Source organism: Monodelphis domestica, chromosome 5 (assembly GCF_027887165.1).
Source record: "Monodelphis domestica isolate mMonDom1 chromosome 5, mMonDom1.pri, whole genome shotgun sequence".
NCBI classification, from domain to species: domain Eukaryota; kingdom Metazoa; phylum Chordata; class Mammalia; order Didelphimorphia; family Didelphidae; genus Monodelphis; species Monodelphis domestica.
In genome coordinates this window covers 122,314,707-122,331,214 of record NC_077231.1, presented here as the reverse complement: position 1 = coordinate 122,331,214, position 16,508 = coordinate 122,314,707, and the positions used below count along the sequence as shown (strand labels likewise).

General features: G+C 38.6%; 1 protein-coding gene across 2 annotated transcripts in view; it reads right to left on the bottom strand.

Annotated features, from left to right (window-relative positions):
• Positions 1 to 16,508, bottom strand: part of VWF (von Willebrand factor) — a 229,350-nt gene that overhangs the window by 123,532 nt on the left and 89,310 nt on the right. For both annotated transcript variants that reach the window (XM_056797289.1, NM_001246274.1), the window contains 2 exon segments: positions 13,046 to 13,241; positions 11,796 to 12,011 (listed from right to left, as the gene is read on the bottom strand). In XM_056797289.1, coding sequence (XP_056653267.1) covers positions 11,796 to 12,011; positions 13,046 to 13,241 — 412 coding nt within the window.

The following is a 16,508-nucleotide window of genomic DNA, read 5'->3' as shown; positions in this document are numbered from 1 at the left end:
AAGGGGGATATATTTCCCCACTGCTTTCCCAACTTTGAACTAGCAATACTGCTAGACCTATGCCCCAAAGGGATTAAAGAAAGAAGAAAAGGATCCACATGTACAAAAATGTTTATATCAGCTTGTGGTGACAAAGAACTAGAAACTAAGAGGGATGGGGGGCAACTAGGTACCTCAGTGGGTAGAGAGCCAGACCTAGACATGGAAGGTCCTAGATTCAAATCTGGTCTCAGACACTTTCTATTTATGTAACCCTGGGCAAGTCACTTAACTCCCATTGCCTATCCTTTACCATTCTTCTGCCTTGGAACCAGTATACAGTATTAATTCTAAGACAGAAGATAAGGGTTTTTAAAAATTACTAAGAGGGAATTAAGTCAGGGAATGGTTGAACAAATTATGCAATAGGCATTATTGTGCTGAAAGATATGATAAAAGAGGAGCAGTCAGGTAGCTCAGTGGATAGAGAGCAAGGCCTAGTGACAGGAAATCTTGGGTTCAGGTTTGGCCTCAAACACTTTCCTAGCTGTATGACTCTCAGAAAGTTACAACCCCAATTACCCAATATTTATCATTCTTCTGCCTTGGAGCCAATACTTAGTAGAGATTCTAAGACAGGTAAGACAGGTAAAGGTTTAAAGACAAATGATGGTGAAATTCCAAGAAACCTTGGATGATTTATATGAACTGATGCAGGGTGAAGTGAACATAATCAGGAGAATAATTTATATAATTTTCAACACTTGAGACAGTTTTGAAAGAAAGCAATGACTATCCAGGAATCCATAAAACTGATGATGGAGCATGTTGAAAAGCCCTACATCTCTACTGAAAGAGACTCAAGGTGCAGAATGACATGACATAACTTTTGTGGACATGATCTAGGCAAGAATTTGTTTTGCCTTACTTGTGTATTTGTTTTTTTTGTTTGTTTGTTTTTTTAAACCCTTACCTTCCACCTTGCAGAAGAGTGGTAAGGGCTAGGCAATGGGGGTTAAGTGACTTGCCCAGGGTCACACAGCTGGGAAGTGTCTGAGGCCAGATTTGAACCTAGGATCTCCCATCTCTAGGCCTGGCTCTCAATTCACTGAGCTACCCAGCTTCCCCCCTTTAATTTATAAATTCTAAGGGGAAGCCTCTCTCTTCTATGTAATTAAACTTTTATATTTGATTTAAAAGGAATTTAGTGGGAGGGGCCATTCCACTTGGAGACATCATGCTTTGAGCTATTGGGAATTGTAATAAATAAACCTTGCTAATAGCCTGATAACAAAAAAAAATTAACTTTCTTTTATTAGAATGGCAGATTATATAGAATTCTTTGAATTTAATAAAATTAAGGTTTTCCTATAACCAAAAAAAACTCTCAAAACAAAACTCAATACTTTCTCATTGGTGATGAATTATTATCTGAGAAAAGAGAGTCAGTTTCTGAGAACTCCTTCCTGAGATTCTAAGAACTCTTTATCCATCCTAGTTTGACTCATTTCCATGGCATAGGGAAAGGGACTGTGAAGGTTCTTCACCTCAAAGATAATATAAATGAATTAAGGCAAGAATTTTAATTTCTACTTTTTTTAAACATACTCCAAAAAGCCTTCCAATTCTAAGATTACAATCCTACAATCCTATGTTCTTTGGGAGAATTACAGTATTAGACATGTGTTTCAATTGTCAAAAAAGGGACTAAAAGAGCCTTCTTCAAATGATAGGTCAATGAATTAGACTACTTCCTGTCAAAGATCTCAAACATATTATAAAAGGAATGGTTTGTGAAAATTTAAGACTGAGAACACAGAAACTGAAAAACTCGATAAATATTTGCTAAGAATGATAGAATAAATTGCCAGGGTTCCTGAGACCTGCCCTGTCCCTGGCTTTAGGGCTCCTCGACTAGGTGTGGAGGCAAAGGTGGATAATGATGAATGGGACACAGCTTTCACATTGAACCCACAGCACATATATCACAGGAATTGTGAAAAGCCTTGGCTGAGGCTTGGCTTTATTTTATACCCTCATGGTCACATATCTACTTGGCACAAAGTTTCATTTTCAACATACATGTTTCCATAGATCATAACAACAGATATGAAGCCTAAGGAGATAGTCAACAAAACACTGTTACTAAGTGCAGAGTCAGAGGGTAGAATCAATATAGCCCAGTTTTAGTTTGGGGAATTCTGAGCACAGATTTGACAGAAGTTTTATGCCTAGAAAAGAGGATCCTATCTAAGAGGGTACATAAGAATCCTTAGGTTTAATTTTGTGAGTAAAATCTCTTGGTGATATTCTGAGGGGACAGGGTGGGACATCTATATTAACACTTCAAGCATGTTGCTCTCATCTATTTTTCCTGGGGCTAAGTAAGAATAATAATCATAGCAATTCCAATAATAAGGGGATGTTAATAAGGAAAGTCACTCAGGGAGGGTCTGAGTAGATGTTTCCATCCTTCCTGGGGACCACTTTGCAACCCCTGGTTTCCACACGTGACTGTGTCAAACAGAGTGGTCTTTGATGGCTCTTGGCAATAAATAATCCCAATTTCTTTCATCTCTTCCTCCAGAAACTCTAAAATCTAGTGGTAGGAATTACCCTCCTCGTTTGACAAGGAGGAAAATACAGATCAAGAAAGTGGAAATTACAAACATCATCTAGCAAACATTATCAAGTTTTAAATAACAAATTTCAAAAATGGCAGAGAAAGAATAACTGTATAACAGCCTAAAATTTGCCCAAGACAAGGATAAGTATTCTTAAAACTTCTGAAAGGAATTATCTCTATGATAAAGAGAAGAGTTAGACTGTATTGGGAGCTCATCAGACAACTTAGATTGGGGATAGTGGGGTGGGGGAGAGGGGGTAGGCTGTGCAGGATGAATTTGATGAATTTAGTGATTTCATTGGTGTGGGTAAATTCATGTCCATCAACACAGACCAGCAAGTATTTTTACAACTTATACTGTTTGAGAACTGACAGATATTAACTGACTTGCTGAGGACCACCCAGTCAGTATGTCTCAGAAACAAGATCTGAACCCAGGTCTTCCTGATTCAAAGCCTGCTCTCTCTCTCTCTCTCCCTCTCTCTCCCCCCCTCCATATATACATATATGTATATATGGAGTGTATATATATATATATACATATATATATACACACACATATCCTTTTTTTAAAAAAAGTCTGTAAAGAGGTGCTTCTCTACACAGAGGTTTTTGTTTTTGTTTTTGTTTTTTAGTAGATACAGAAGATAGAAAGAAAGATGAGTAACTTAAGGATTAATATAGTCCCTCTTTTCCACCAAGATTTCCATTGTGGCCTTTTCTAGGTTAGAGAGAGGAAGGCTAGAGATGCATGAGAAGGGATGTCCTTTGGTTTTCAAAGGTGTTTGATGATTCTCACCCAAAGATGTCCCTTCTCTTTGTGACAAGCATAGAACATAAGTTGGTAACCTCTGCAGTCTTAAAGCCTATACTGAAATGGGATCTTCAAGGAATGCCAAGAACAATGAAAGGACAAGTAGGCCTACTCAGGATGAATGAAATGATGATGAATGATGGATGACAAAGAGAGAGTACCACTATTCAGCTCTCTTTGCTTATGTTTTGTTCACCTGAGAATCATCTTCAGGCTGGGAATTATGGGCTAAAATTGATTAATGCAACTGCAACTCAAGATAAGTAAGAATGTTCATAACACCAGGTTCAGGTGAAAGGGGTACTAAAAGAACTGGCTGATATGATATTTGAGATTGTCTATAAGCTTTGAAAAATCATAAGAAAGAAGAAATGACTATTTGGTATGGAGAACTATTCAGAAAAGGATAGAAATTGGGACAGCTGGGTAGCTCAGTGGATTGAGAGCCAGACCTAGATATAGGAGGTCCTAGGTTCAAATATGGCCTCAGACACTGCCCAGCTGTGTGACCACTTGACCCCCATTGCCTAGCCCTTACCACTCTTCTGCCTTGGAACCAATACACAGTATTGACTCCAAGATGGAAGGTAAGTATTTAAAATATATAGAGAAATTATTTTAATAGAAAAGAGAAATCATGATAGGCCAGAGTCTTGACTACTAGAGTCAGAAGACCTAGGTTCAAATCATGACCCTAATGCTTATTATTTTTGTTATCTTGGGCAAATCACTTAATTTCCCTTAGCCTTAGTCTCCTTATTTATAAAAGGGAGGGGTTAGACTACATGGCCTCAGAGGTCCCTTCCAATTCTAAGATTACAATCCTACAATCCTACATTCTATGGGAAAATTACAGTATAAGACAAATGTTTCAATTTTCCAAAAAGGGAATTAAAAGAGACTTCTTCAAATGATAGGTTAATGAATTAAACTACTTCCTGTCAAAGATCTCAAGCATATTATAAAAGGAATGGTTTTTGAAAATTTAGAAAGGGAAGCAATGATCTGTAAAAGGCAGTGTGGCTTCACCAAGAAGAAGTTATGCCAAACTGACCCATTTTCTTTTATTTATTTTTTTTGAAATATTTATTTAATTAATTTAGAATATTTTTCCATCACAAGATTCATGTTCTTTCCCTGTCCTCCTCCAACCCCCCTCCCATAGCTGACACGCAATTCCTCTGAGTTTTACATGTGTCATTGATCAAGATCCATTTCTATATTAATATTTACGTTAGGGTAATCATTTAGAGTCTATCTCCCCAATCATATCCTCATCAACCCTTGTGATCAAGCGGTTGTTTTTCTTCTGTGTGTGGAATGCTAACTATAGTCAGAGGAAAAACTGTGGGAATAGAAACACCCTTTTCTTTTTAAACAGATAGAGAAATGTCATAATCATAGTATACTTGAATTATAGCAAACTATTGACAAAATCTTTTATTAAATCCTTATAGAAGGGCAGCAGCTAGATGGCATAGTGAATTGAGGTCCTGTGGTCAAATCTCATCTCAGACACTTCCTAATTGTGTGACCCTAGGAAAGTCACTTAATCCCTATTACATAGCCCTTACCTCTCTTCTGCCTTGAAACCAATCCACAATATTGATTCTAATAAGTCAAGGGTTTTAAAGGGGGGGGGGGGATCCTTATAGACAAGAAAGATGCAGCTGTAGGATAGAAGAGTTGGGTGGATATAGAACTGATTAAATGATCAGAAATAAAGAGTAGTGATTATTCGATTGCTGTCAACTTGGAAGGACTCTAGTGGAGTAACCCAGGCATCAGTTCTATGGAGAGGGATTAGGGGGGTCCCTATACTTCTTTTCATCATTTTTATCAATGATGTAGGTCCCATGATTTTTTAATATGCAGATGACACAAAGATAGAAAGAAAAGTTAGTGAATTTGATGGCAATCTCAGACTCCAAATAGTTTATCATCAGTTAGAAAAATAGAACAAATATAAGATGAAATGTAATGGGAATACATATGAAGTTTATAAAGATGTTACAAAAAATCAACTGGGTAAATATAGGATAGAGAGGAATGACTAGATGCCAGTTGACATGAAAAAGATCCTGAACTTGAAAATACACTATGAGTCAACAATGTGATATTGTGGCAAGAAAAAAAAATCCAGTTTGGGGCTTAATTATATGTCAGCTTCTGTGATATAATCTTTGTGATATAATGTTAATATTGTGGTCAGTTCTGGGCACTACATTTTTAAACCCTTATCTTCTTCTTAGAGTCAATACTAGGTTCCAAGAAAGAAGAGCAGTAAGGGCTAAATAATTGGGGTTAAATGGCTTGCCCAGAGTCACATAGCTAGGAAGAGTCAGAGACCACAACCTAAAACCAGGATGCCCTGGTCCAGTTGCCAGACCTGGCTCTCTATCCACTGAGCCACCCAGCTGCCCACGGGTACTATATTTTATCAAGGATACTGGCAGTTTAAAAGAGACTAAACTAACCTGAACCTCTCTTCTCCCAATCTGGAGTCCTCAAGGTTCCATGAATAGATTTTGAAGAGTCTATGAACTTGGAAAGGAAATGCATCTTTATTTTCACTAACTTCCAACCAAAGTTTATCATTTCTTTCATTTATTGAAAAGCATCACTCTGAAAAGAGGTCCATAGGATTTATCTGATTGGATTTTCAGACTGTTTGGAGATGGATTTGGGATGGAAAATATTAGGCTTCCTGGTGATCAAGGATTGTGGAGTTTTCAAATACCAAAGCTTTTTTATTTTATTTTTAAATAAAAACCTTTTGAACATTTTTTTAAATGTCAAGCACTGCTGATCTAGAGTCTGTCCAAAGGAGGGTAGCAAAATGGCAAGAGCACTAGAAACCATGCCACACAAAGACTGCGCAGTAGCAGTAGGGCATAAGGGAGAAAAAGTTAGCCTCAAAGTCAGAAAGAGACCACCTCAGACATATACTGACGGTGTCTCTCTTGGTGCCCCTCTCTAAGACTAATTTGCAAAGAAGTAAATATGAGTTGGTAGCGAAAGTACCTTCCTAGAAACATCCTGCACCAATGAAATTACAACTCTCTTACCTATCTTTATTGAGGGAACTGAACATATTTAGCCTGGAGAAGACAAGACTTGAAGACAGCAATTTTCAAGTATCTGAAGAGTTGTTTTATGGAAGATTAAACTTGTTCTACTTTACCACACAAGGTAGAAATAGAGGTGATGGATGGAAGTTGCAAAGAGCAAGATCTTGGCTCAATATAAGGAGAAAAATTCCTAAGAGTGACTTCTTGTTCTCGTTGTTTAGTTGTTTTGATTGTATCTGACTCTTCATGACCCTGTTTTGGAAGTTTTCTTGGCAGAGATACTGGAGTGGTTTGCCATTTCCCTCTCTAGTTCATTTTACAGATAAGGAAAATGAGGCAGACAGGGTTAAATGACTTGCCTAGGGTCACATAGCTAGGAAGTGTCTGAGGCCATATTTGAACTCAGAAAGCTGAATCTTCCTTACTCCAGGCCCAGCACTCTATCCACTGCGTCACCTAGTTATCTCAAAATGGGATGGGTCACCTAAAGCTGGAATCAATTTCAAATGGAGTCTGGGGGACTACTTGTAAGTATACTAGGAAAGGGATTTTGGTTCAGGTGTGGACTACAGGACTTTATGACTCTCTATAGTATTCTCTTCTGAGATTCTATGAGTTTATGAAGACCAGCTTCAATGACTGATCAATTTAGGGACCGAATAGAGGAGAGATTTCAAGAACACTGCAATGTCATTTATAGTGAGACCAATAGTTCAAAATTATCTAAGAGGCATCTAGATGTTCTAGAAAACAAGAACTGAAGATGGGAAGTCCTGGGTTTGAATCTAGCCACATATACTTCCTGGATGGATTACCCTGGGCATGTCACTTAACTTCAATTGTCTAGCCCTAACCATTCTTCTGCCTTGGAGTCAATACTTAGCATCAATTCTAAGACAGAAGGTAAAGGTTTCCAAAAAGGGGGGGGGGAGAAAATGGTCTAAGTTCATCTTTTCTCAACCTCCCAGGATAGATTTTTTTTTTGTAAAAGATGCTTCCATTAATACAGAACAACCACCACCTGTTCCCATGTCTCTGCATTGAAAAGAAATTATTCAGCCTAATTTCAAGCAGTCCTACTCACTTCCTCTTTTCTAATTCTCCATGGCATTAAATATCATTACAGCAAATCTTCAGGATTCAAAAAAGGGTTTAAAGATTCACTCAAATATGGAAATCCCACAAATACTGTATTGTATTATGCTGTCAATAAGCAGGAGAAAGAGGAGAATAGAGTGGCAAATGAATATGTTTCTTCCTCCTTTTCATCTCTCCCCCAAAGTCAGTGCCCAGTGAAAGAATCTGGAAATGGAATTTGAAGAGCCCTCAATTTTGGTTGGCACTGGACTTTGAGTCAAAAACCCTGAGTTTGGGTCTTGGCTCTGACTCTCCCAGTCTTTAAGTTGTCCATTAGATTCCTTCATCTATAAACTGGAGATCATGACACTTGTACTCCCTACCTTACAGAATTGAAGGGAGGAAATAATTTTGTAAATTCTAGACTGCTTTAGAAATGGGAATTAGTACACTGTTGTTGCCTATCTAGCTTTTTCCTCAACACAAATGATCCTAACTCCTTTTGTCTCTCTTCATTCATCTTATTTCTCTCTTCTCCCCTACCTACCATCCTTGATCTAAAACTAACTGTAGTTTTCTAATATATCTGCTTCCATCCCAAAAAGCACAACATCCTTTAAACCAGAGAAAGTGACCTGAGCATCCTCCATGCCTTTGTCCCTGTCCCTTTCTTTCATCCTTTATCCCCTCTGCACAGAACAGTGGAAAGAATTTTGGATTTGGAGTTGGAGATTGTTGTTGTTGTCTTTTCAGTTGTGTCCAACTCTTCATGACCCCATCTGGGACTTTCTTGACAAAGACACGGGAGTGGTTTACTTTTCCCTCTCCAGCTCATTTTAGAGATGAGAAAACTGAAGCAAAGTTAAATGACTTGCCCAAGGTCACACAACTAGTAAGTTTCTGAGGCTAGATTTGAATTTAGGAAGATGACGCTTCCTGACTCCAGGACCAGCACTCTATCCATTGTACCACCTCGCTGTTAGAGGAGCTGGGTTCAAATCCAGACTGCTACTGTGATTTATGTGATCTCTGCAGATCTCATATTCCTCATCTATCAAATGAGATATTGGACTAAATTACCTCTACAGTCCCTTTTGGACTCAAATATCTCATTCTATCATCTCTTCCAAATCCCTACAAAATGGAAAACAATTATGAAACAGTCCAGAATTCTGATCAATATAGTGACCAATTAGGACTTCCGAAGACCATTGATGAAGTATCCTTCCCACCTGTTGGTAGAGAAGTACAGAAAGAGGCATGCATTTTTTAAACTCTTAGAATTGGATATGGATTCTAGGCCAGAAGAGCAATAGTGCCTAGGTGATTTGGGGTTAAGTGACTTGTCCAGGGTCACACAGCTAGGAAGTATCTGAGGCAGAGATATGCAATTTTGACACAGTCAATCAGATAAGTTGTTTTGCTTAACTACTTATGTGCTATAAGAGAAGGCTTCTGTTTGGGAAGATGAAGGAATTAGCAAATAATGATAATACTATTCCCAAAAAATACTATTCCCCAAAAAATACTATTCCCAAAAAATATTAAAATAATTTAAATTTAAAATACTATTTTTTAAATTTACAAATAAAAATAGCAGAAGGAAATTGAGAAAGTGACAAAGACAAGCAGGGCACTTTTGTTACTACCATGTTAACTTTAATATATGCTTTAAAATTTATACCCAAAAAAGACCATAACTTCATATACTCTTTGATGTTAAAACAAACAACCCTAGACAAACCTCACCTCCTCCAGAAAGCTCTTTGTTTCAATCCAGCTTATTCTGATCACTCCCCAGAACTTATTTACTCAATGTCTTATTCAAACCCCAAGTTCTAAATAAACACTCATCTCACTGGCTATCAGTTCATCTTCGGTTTGCTTTCTGTGCCTGGCTCTCTGATTACCTTGCTGGCAATTTAGGAGGAAGGAACCACAGCACATATTTCTTGAGGATGTGAAAAAAAATTGTGTTCCCCCTACAATTTAACCAATATTTATTCATTTCATTGCAATGTAACGAGTATCAGTGTTTGTCAAGCAAAACAGAATTCAGTTTGAATTATGTTAGTTAATTTTGTAGATATAAGAGTGATGTAGGTTAGGATTAATTAACCTATTGTGTATTGGTGGCAATTTTAATGTATCAGTGATTATGTTCAATGTATTTGATATATAAGAATTATAGGCCTGTTATAAGGAATGATATTGATCCTTTAGGAATTTGTTTTATCAGCAACAACACTCTACCCCATGATACATTACTGCCTCTTCTAAGTGGCCTTTGCTTTAAAATCTAATGCAACTTCCCAGGGTTCCCCATCACCCCCATCAGTATTTGTGAACCCTAGGATGCTGCTGACATAGTCTTATGACTGGGGAAAGTCCTCAAAATACTGCTGACAAGATATTAGTATTCAATGGCCTGTGGAAAGCCTACTGACAAAGGACAAATGATTGATGGACACCCTTAACCAATCATAGGAGCTCCCCCACTTCTAAAGCTGACCATTCATGGAACTATACTACCCTATTTTATTTTTGGTTTTTAAAAAAAGCTATAAAACTACCAAGTACCCTGAACAGAGGGGTCTTGGATCAAGAAAAAAGTCTTGGATCCAATTTATTAGGGACCACTGATCTCCCTAATAAATTGGGTATGCTCATGACTCTGCCTCAGTTGCTTCTTGCTGCTGACTGGGTTCTTTACAGTCCACAAGGATCTTCCCCCTTCCCCAAACACACAGAGTTATTTAAACTTGAGCTATGGAATCTTGAAACTGCACTAAGACTTTTAGGACACCCTATATTGTATTCTAAACATCCTGGGTATTCAATTATTCAAAAGTCAGGTTATAATGGACAGTGTTACTGTTTGAGAAGCCAGGGGATCACAGGATTCAGCACTGAAAGGGACCATCTATGAGGAAACTGAGATCCAAAGAAGTAAAGAAATTTGCTAGGATTGCATTTTGAGTAAATGGCAGAGTTGAGAGTTGAACTCAGATTCTCTCACTCCAGACTCAATGCTCTATTCACCATATTTATGTGTTCTGGCAATCTCTGCTTAGTTCCCAGGAATTCTGCAAACTCTTCAATCAGGGTCCAAAAGGCATAAGAAAGGCATGTTGTCCATACACTGGCAACCAGTCAATAAAAATGGTCACCCTCTTGCTTTAAGTGATCACAATTGAGCTACAGGAACAAATATCGTCATGGGTGTGAATACCTCCCGGGAAATCTAGGATAAAACTGGGAAGAGCAGGCAGTTTTTAAAAGTGGATTTACTGAGATGGAGGCAATGACTTGGGAGTTGAGAGTCTCTCTCTTCCGCCATGTCCCTCAATCCTAATTCACTTTCCAGACTGATTCCCACATCAAGCACAAGGTGGCACTAGACACAGGGAATTTCTGACACAGGAAAGGCAGTGTCTTGCCTTTGACAAAATAACTTGGGGTTATCAAGCAGACCAGAAGAAAGCCTCTAGTATATGGGGCAGATCTTTATTCTTAAAAATAAGAATTCCTCAGAAAGAAGATAGAGAAGAACTGTGATCTTTCCCAATGGAGAGAAATTCCACACTAATAAGATCATGGCATCCTTTGAAGTAAAATTCAAGCAGGAGAGAATGACATGAAACATAATCATTTTACTAAATTTCCCTGGAAGATATCCTGCCCTCCACTGTTCCCATCCCATTGGTACAGAGATACAAGAGAAGATTGACTGCAATTGGAGTCCTGAAAGACCCCACTCTCTGACTTTGATCAAATGAGCTCATGTCTAGAAATTTGTTTTAGAAAACAAACACAGAGTCAAAAGTGGGAATTTCTGTGACCAGGACAACAGTGCAAATCCTTGCTGCAGTTGGAGACAGGAGGAATATGTTTACTCCTGCAGCTGAGAAAGGAAGGAGCAGTAGGTAGGAAAGAGTGCACTCCGGCTTTCATCCTGGCCTGGTAACTTTCTATTTTAGACAATTCCCTTTGTCACCTAGCAGTTGAGCTCTGTTACTTTTAAGCACTGAGGACTTAAAGTGCTTGAGCACACTATGAAGATGGCACCTTGGAAAAAACTCCAGTTATTCCACCCTAGTTACAACTCTGCAAAAACAAGTCATTACTATGACTTGGATCAAGTTGAGGAAAGCCCCATGCATATCAGTCCTCAGGCCATTAAGAACTGCTCAGTTGGCTCCCCGAATCAGAAGGAAATGGTACCTACCACAAAAGCCTGGCTCCCTCCACTCGATCAGAATGCCCTTCCTGGCACAGGCTGAGGCATAGCTGGCCACTGCTGCACACAGACAGTCTTTCCCATCAGAGCAAGAGCAGACATCGTAATGGCAGTTTTTCAAGTAGGGAGTCGGGCTGATCACAGTGTGGCATGGCTCAAACTTGGAGGATGTCAAGAGAGAGCAAGACTCCTCGGCATATTTGGCTTAAAGGAAAGAAAGCAGAGAACCCAATGTGACATCTCTCTCAGACAGTGCTGAAGCTGTTGAGCACCAGCTATTTATGAGTATTATTAAAATACTAAATAAAAATGATGTCAACCCTCAATTATATATAATTCTGTACAAAACTGGAATCCAGTATAGCAATTCACTGTACATGGTAGAAACTTTTAAAACAATTTGGTTATGGACACACATATAAATCCTCAGCTTGCTATGTCTTTTTAATAACAGCGATTTTTGTTGTCTGATCATTTTTCAGTCCTGTCTGGCTCTTTATGATCCCGTTTGGGTTTTTCTTGGCAGAGATACTGGAGTGATTTGCTATTTCCTTCTTCTTCTCATTTTATAAGTGAGGAAACTGAGGCAAACAGTTAAGATTTGCCCAGGGTCTCACAGTTAATAAGTGTCTGAAGCCAGATTTGAACTCAGGAAGATGAATCTTCCTGACTCCAACTCTAGCACTCTACTAAGACATAGACAAACTGGCAATCTCTTTCAATGAAGAGATTATCCCATTTGCAGATCATTGAAGTTTTTGAGTATCATTATCATCATTATTATCATTAGATGATAGAAGAGGGAGGATTAATCCATGATTTTTTCATAGATGGATAGAGAAACTATTGTTATAGTTTTTATAGATGGATAAAGAAACAAAATGATTGGTTTCCTTTGCAGTCCCCTGTACTCCTGTACTTTATTTTACATGCATTTAAAAACAACTTTGAGGAAGGGTCAGTAGGCTGGCTTCACCAGCCTGCTAAAGGAGGCTCTGACATGAATGAAAATCATTAGAAGCCACTGTGAGAGAGGAAAGTCACTGGAACATAAAAAAAATGTGTCCAGATGATCTATGTAAAGAATAAGCAATATGGTGATCATTAAGAGTTGATGTTAAAATAAGAGCCTCAACCCACCCCATCTCCCAATAAGATGTGGGCTCAATGCAGCTGTTACACACAATTTAAGGTAATCACATTCCATCACTGCCCAAGCTCCTGCCCTGGATACATACTTAACCGAGGGTTAAGATTACAAGGGTCGCTATCCTGCTTCAGCAAATCTTGGCAATCTCCATTGAGCTTCCAGCTATTTCCAAAATCTTCCACCAAGGGCTCCACCAAGCCAGAAGGGGTGAGAAAGTCATCTCCTTTGTTGCCATTGTAATTCCCGCACAGGCCACAAGTCTTCCCAGAATATGCTGGAGACAACTGAGGAGACATAATAAGACTGGTTGGAAGAGCTCTTCTGAACAGCAATTACTTCATTTTGCTAATGAGATTGTTATAATCAAATGGTTTTCAGATTCAAAAATAAATCTAGATTTAATAAAAGGCAGCTGAACCTCAGGCTACTGGGGAAATGAGAGCTCTCTGCAGTTCATTTTCTCTGCCAATTGAGTTTCTACCTTCAAAACCTAGAAAAATAGAACTGTAGAGCCGAGACAAGATCACAAAGATTTATTATTATAATACCAACAATGCCCGTGTAGATGGTACTTAAAAGTTTTCAGAGTACTTTCCTCATTTCCAGTAGAGAGTATAGATATTATTGGCCTCATCTGTAAAATGAGGAAACCAAAGTACCAAAGGGAAAATGCCCCTATCCAAGGTCAGACAGCTTATAAGGGTCAGAAGATGGGTCCCCTACCTCCAAGGAGCAGTTAGATGGTACTGAACCTGGAGATAAGAAGACTTAAGCTCCAATCCAGCCTCAGGCATTTAACTGACTAGTTGTGTGAAACCAAGAAAATCACATATCCTGGCTGCCTCAGTTTCCTTAACTGTAAAATGAAGATGATGATAATAGTCCCTCTCTCCCAGAGTTTCTGTGAGGATCAAATGAGATATTTGTAGAGCACTTAGCACAGTACATGGCACACAGTAAGCACCATATAAATGGTAGCTAGTATTAATAAGAATGCTGCTTATTCCCTTTCTTCATTCCAAGTCTGGTGTATTTCCTCTCTCAAAAAATGAAGCTCTTATTCTCATCCTCCTTCTCTATTTTCCCCTACTTCCCTGAGATCTGATATGCATAATGATGTAAAACATTTTTCCATATTAATCATTTTGTGAAAAAGAACTCGAACAAATAAAAGAAAAATGAAATTAAAAAAAAAAAACAGAAGCCCTTGCTCAAAACATATCACCTCCATTTTAATCTTCCCCAGTTAGCCCTACCACACTGTAGTCCCTAGACATTTATGAATTCATCCTGTATTCAATTCATAGAATCATAAGATCCAATGATGAGGTTATCTAGTCCACTCCCTTCATTTTACAAATAAAGAAACCACCTGGATCAAAGCTCTGAAGCTGGAAGGCATTTGAAAGGCCAATCCAGTCCAACTCCCTCATTTGACAGATAAGGAAACTGAGGCAAGGAGGTTTAGGCCTGAGTTCACACAGATGACAAGTGTCAAAGACAGAATCAACCCTAGGTTTTCTGCCCCCCAAACCAGCATTCTTTCCACAGACTATAACCTGAACGTTCATTGTCAGGTACATAGTCTTAAGAGTTCTTTGTATAAACATTCTGGCTTTCTTATTCAGTCATTAACTCCTCAAGTTCTTCTCTAAGTCTCAGTTTCTTCATCTATAATGTGATCCTTTTTCCTACCTTCCCCACAGGGCTGTTGTGTGGATCAAATGCTTTAAAAAACATGACCTCTCTCCTTCCTATTTCTCTCATGTCTCCCTATAGCACCAAGTAGAAGGATTGGCACACAATGGACACTGAGGACACAGTCTTGAGTAACTGGCCTTCCCTAGAGCTATCAAAGAATCTAACAGGAACATAAATTCAGGTCCACTGAACAAACTATCTAAATCACTCCCACAATCCTTGAGGGGAGATTAGAAAGAGACAAGACTGCTTCTTCTTAATTCAAGGAGGAAGGTTGGAAAGGAATCAGTGGAGCAGACAGTAGGAAAATGAGTCTCGGTGACTCATGCTGGGTCAGGATAAATAAGCACTTTAAAACAAAGAATGGAAAAACAGAAAAACTCTCCAGAGATAAGGGTGCCTTTCCAGAAGCACATCTTAGCCTTAACCCCTAAATGTCAAAGAAGAGAGAAAAATATCAATGAAACCCAAATGGTTCAGCTTTGAGGGGTGGGTTGATTGGAAATATCTTGTGGAACTGAAGCTAGAAGAAATAAAGTAGGATGGTTAAGGAGGAGTCTGAGAATGTCTGCCAGGAAGGCATCTGAGCTGGAAGGACCTTAGAGACCATAGGGTACAACCCCCTCATTTTATAGGTGAGAAAACTGAAACAAAGAGTGCTCCAGGAACCACACAGGCAGTGATGTCTCAGGCAGGATTTGAATCCTAGTCCTCCAGTGTCCTATCCAGATTGCCCAGGTGTACACCCCAATCTCAGAAACTTCTACACTTCTAATTTCCTATTATCCATGCCTTTATCAATTTATGGATACCATAAGTACTTATCCAATTTAAACTAAGACCCCTTCCCCACATAATATAGATTGGGTTTTATTTGGCACTACAACTGGGAAGAACATCCAAAAGGGCTTACTCTTAAGTCTTACAGGTTTCCCACAAAACTCTAAGACTACCCCAAGGTCCTCAGAGTCCAAGACATAGGCCCAGTAGAATAAATTCTTAGGGTCCTTTCCAGATTCTAAAAGCTATAAATCTATGCTTCTGTGAAACATGAGATTAAATTCTCCTCAGAATATCACATAAAAAGAAGCCATACCCAGGCAAAATGCAAAGTAATTGAAGTGTAACTGAGGCATTTTCTGATTTCCCTCACTATGTAAGTGCCTCTCCTTTCTTCTGGCATCCCTTCATCCCTATCCTCTAGGCCAGAGGCTCTTAACACTTTTTGTATGTCATAGATCTCTGTGACTCTCTGGTAGAGACTATGAACTGTCTAAGAATGTTTTTAGATGCATAAGATAAAATGCACAGGAATATAGAAAAAATAATAACATGGGAATATATATATGTGTGTGTATATATCTTAAATATGTCCAAAGATTCTAGGTTAAGAACATCTGCCCTGACACTCAATGCCTTTATGTTGGCCAAAGGCCACTATATTCCTCTCTTCCCTTTCTTCCTCTTAACAATACTCCCTCCATTCAAACCAGAATTCCCGTTCTGTTAGTGGAAAGACCCCAGATAGATATTAAAAAGAAGCAAACTCTTCAGAATTCTATATTGCAAAGGCAGAGATGGTGCTGGACCCAGAGTCCAGGGTTCAAATCCTGTCACACTTACTATGTGACTCTGGGCAAGTCACTTAAAATCTCTGAGCTTCCATGCCTATACCCTATTTTTAAAATTGAGGAGAAAATAGATCAGATAATTTTTGCAACTACAGCTAGAGAGAAATACTTGGCCAGATCTCTTGGGCTCAGGGATGATCACAAAAAGTCATTTCAATCACATAAATTTGAAAAGCATTTTTGCTAAAAGAATAAAAAAATCAACATAACTAAGATAAG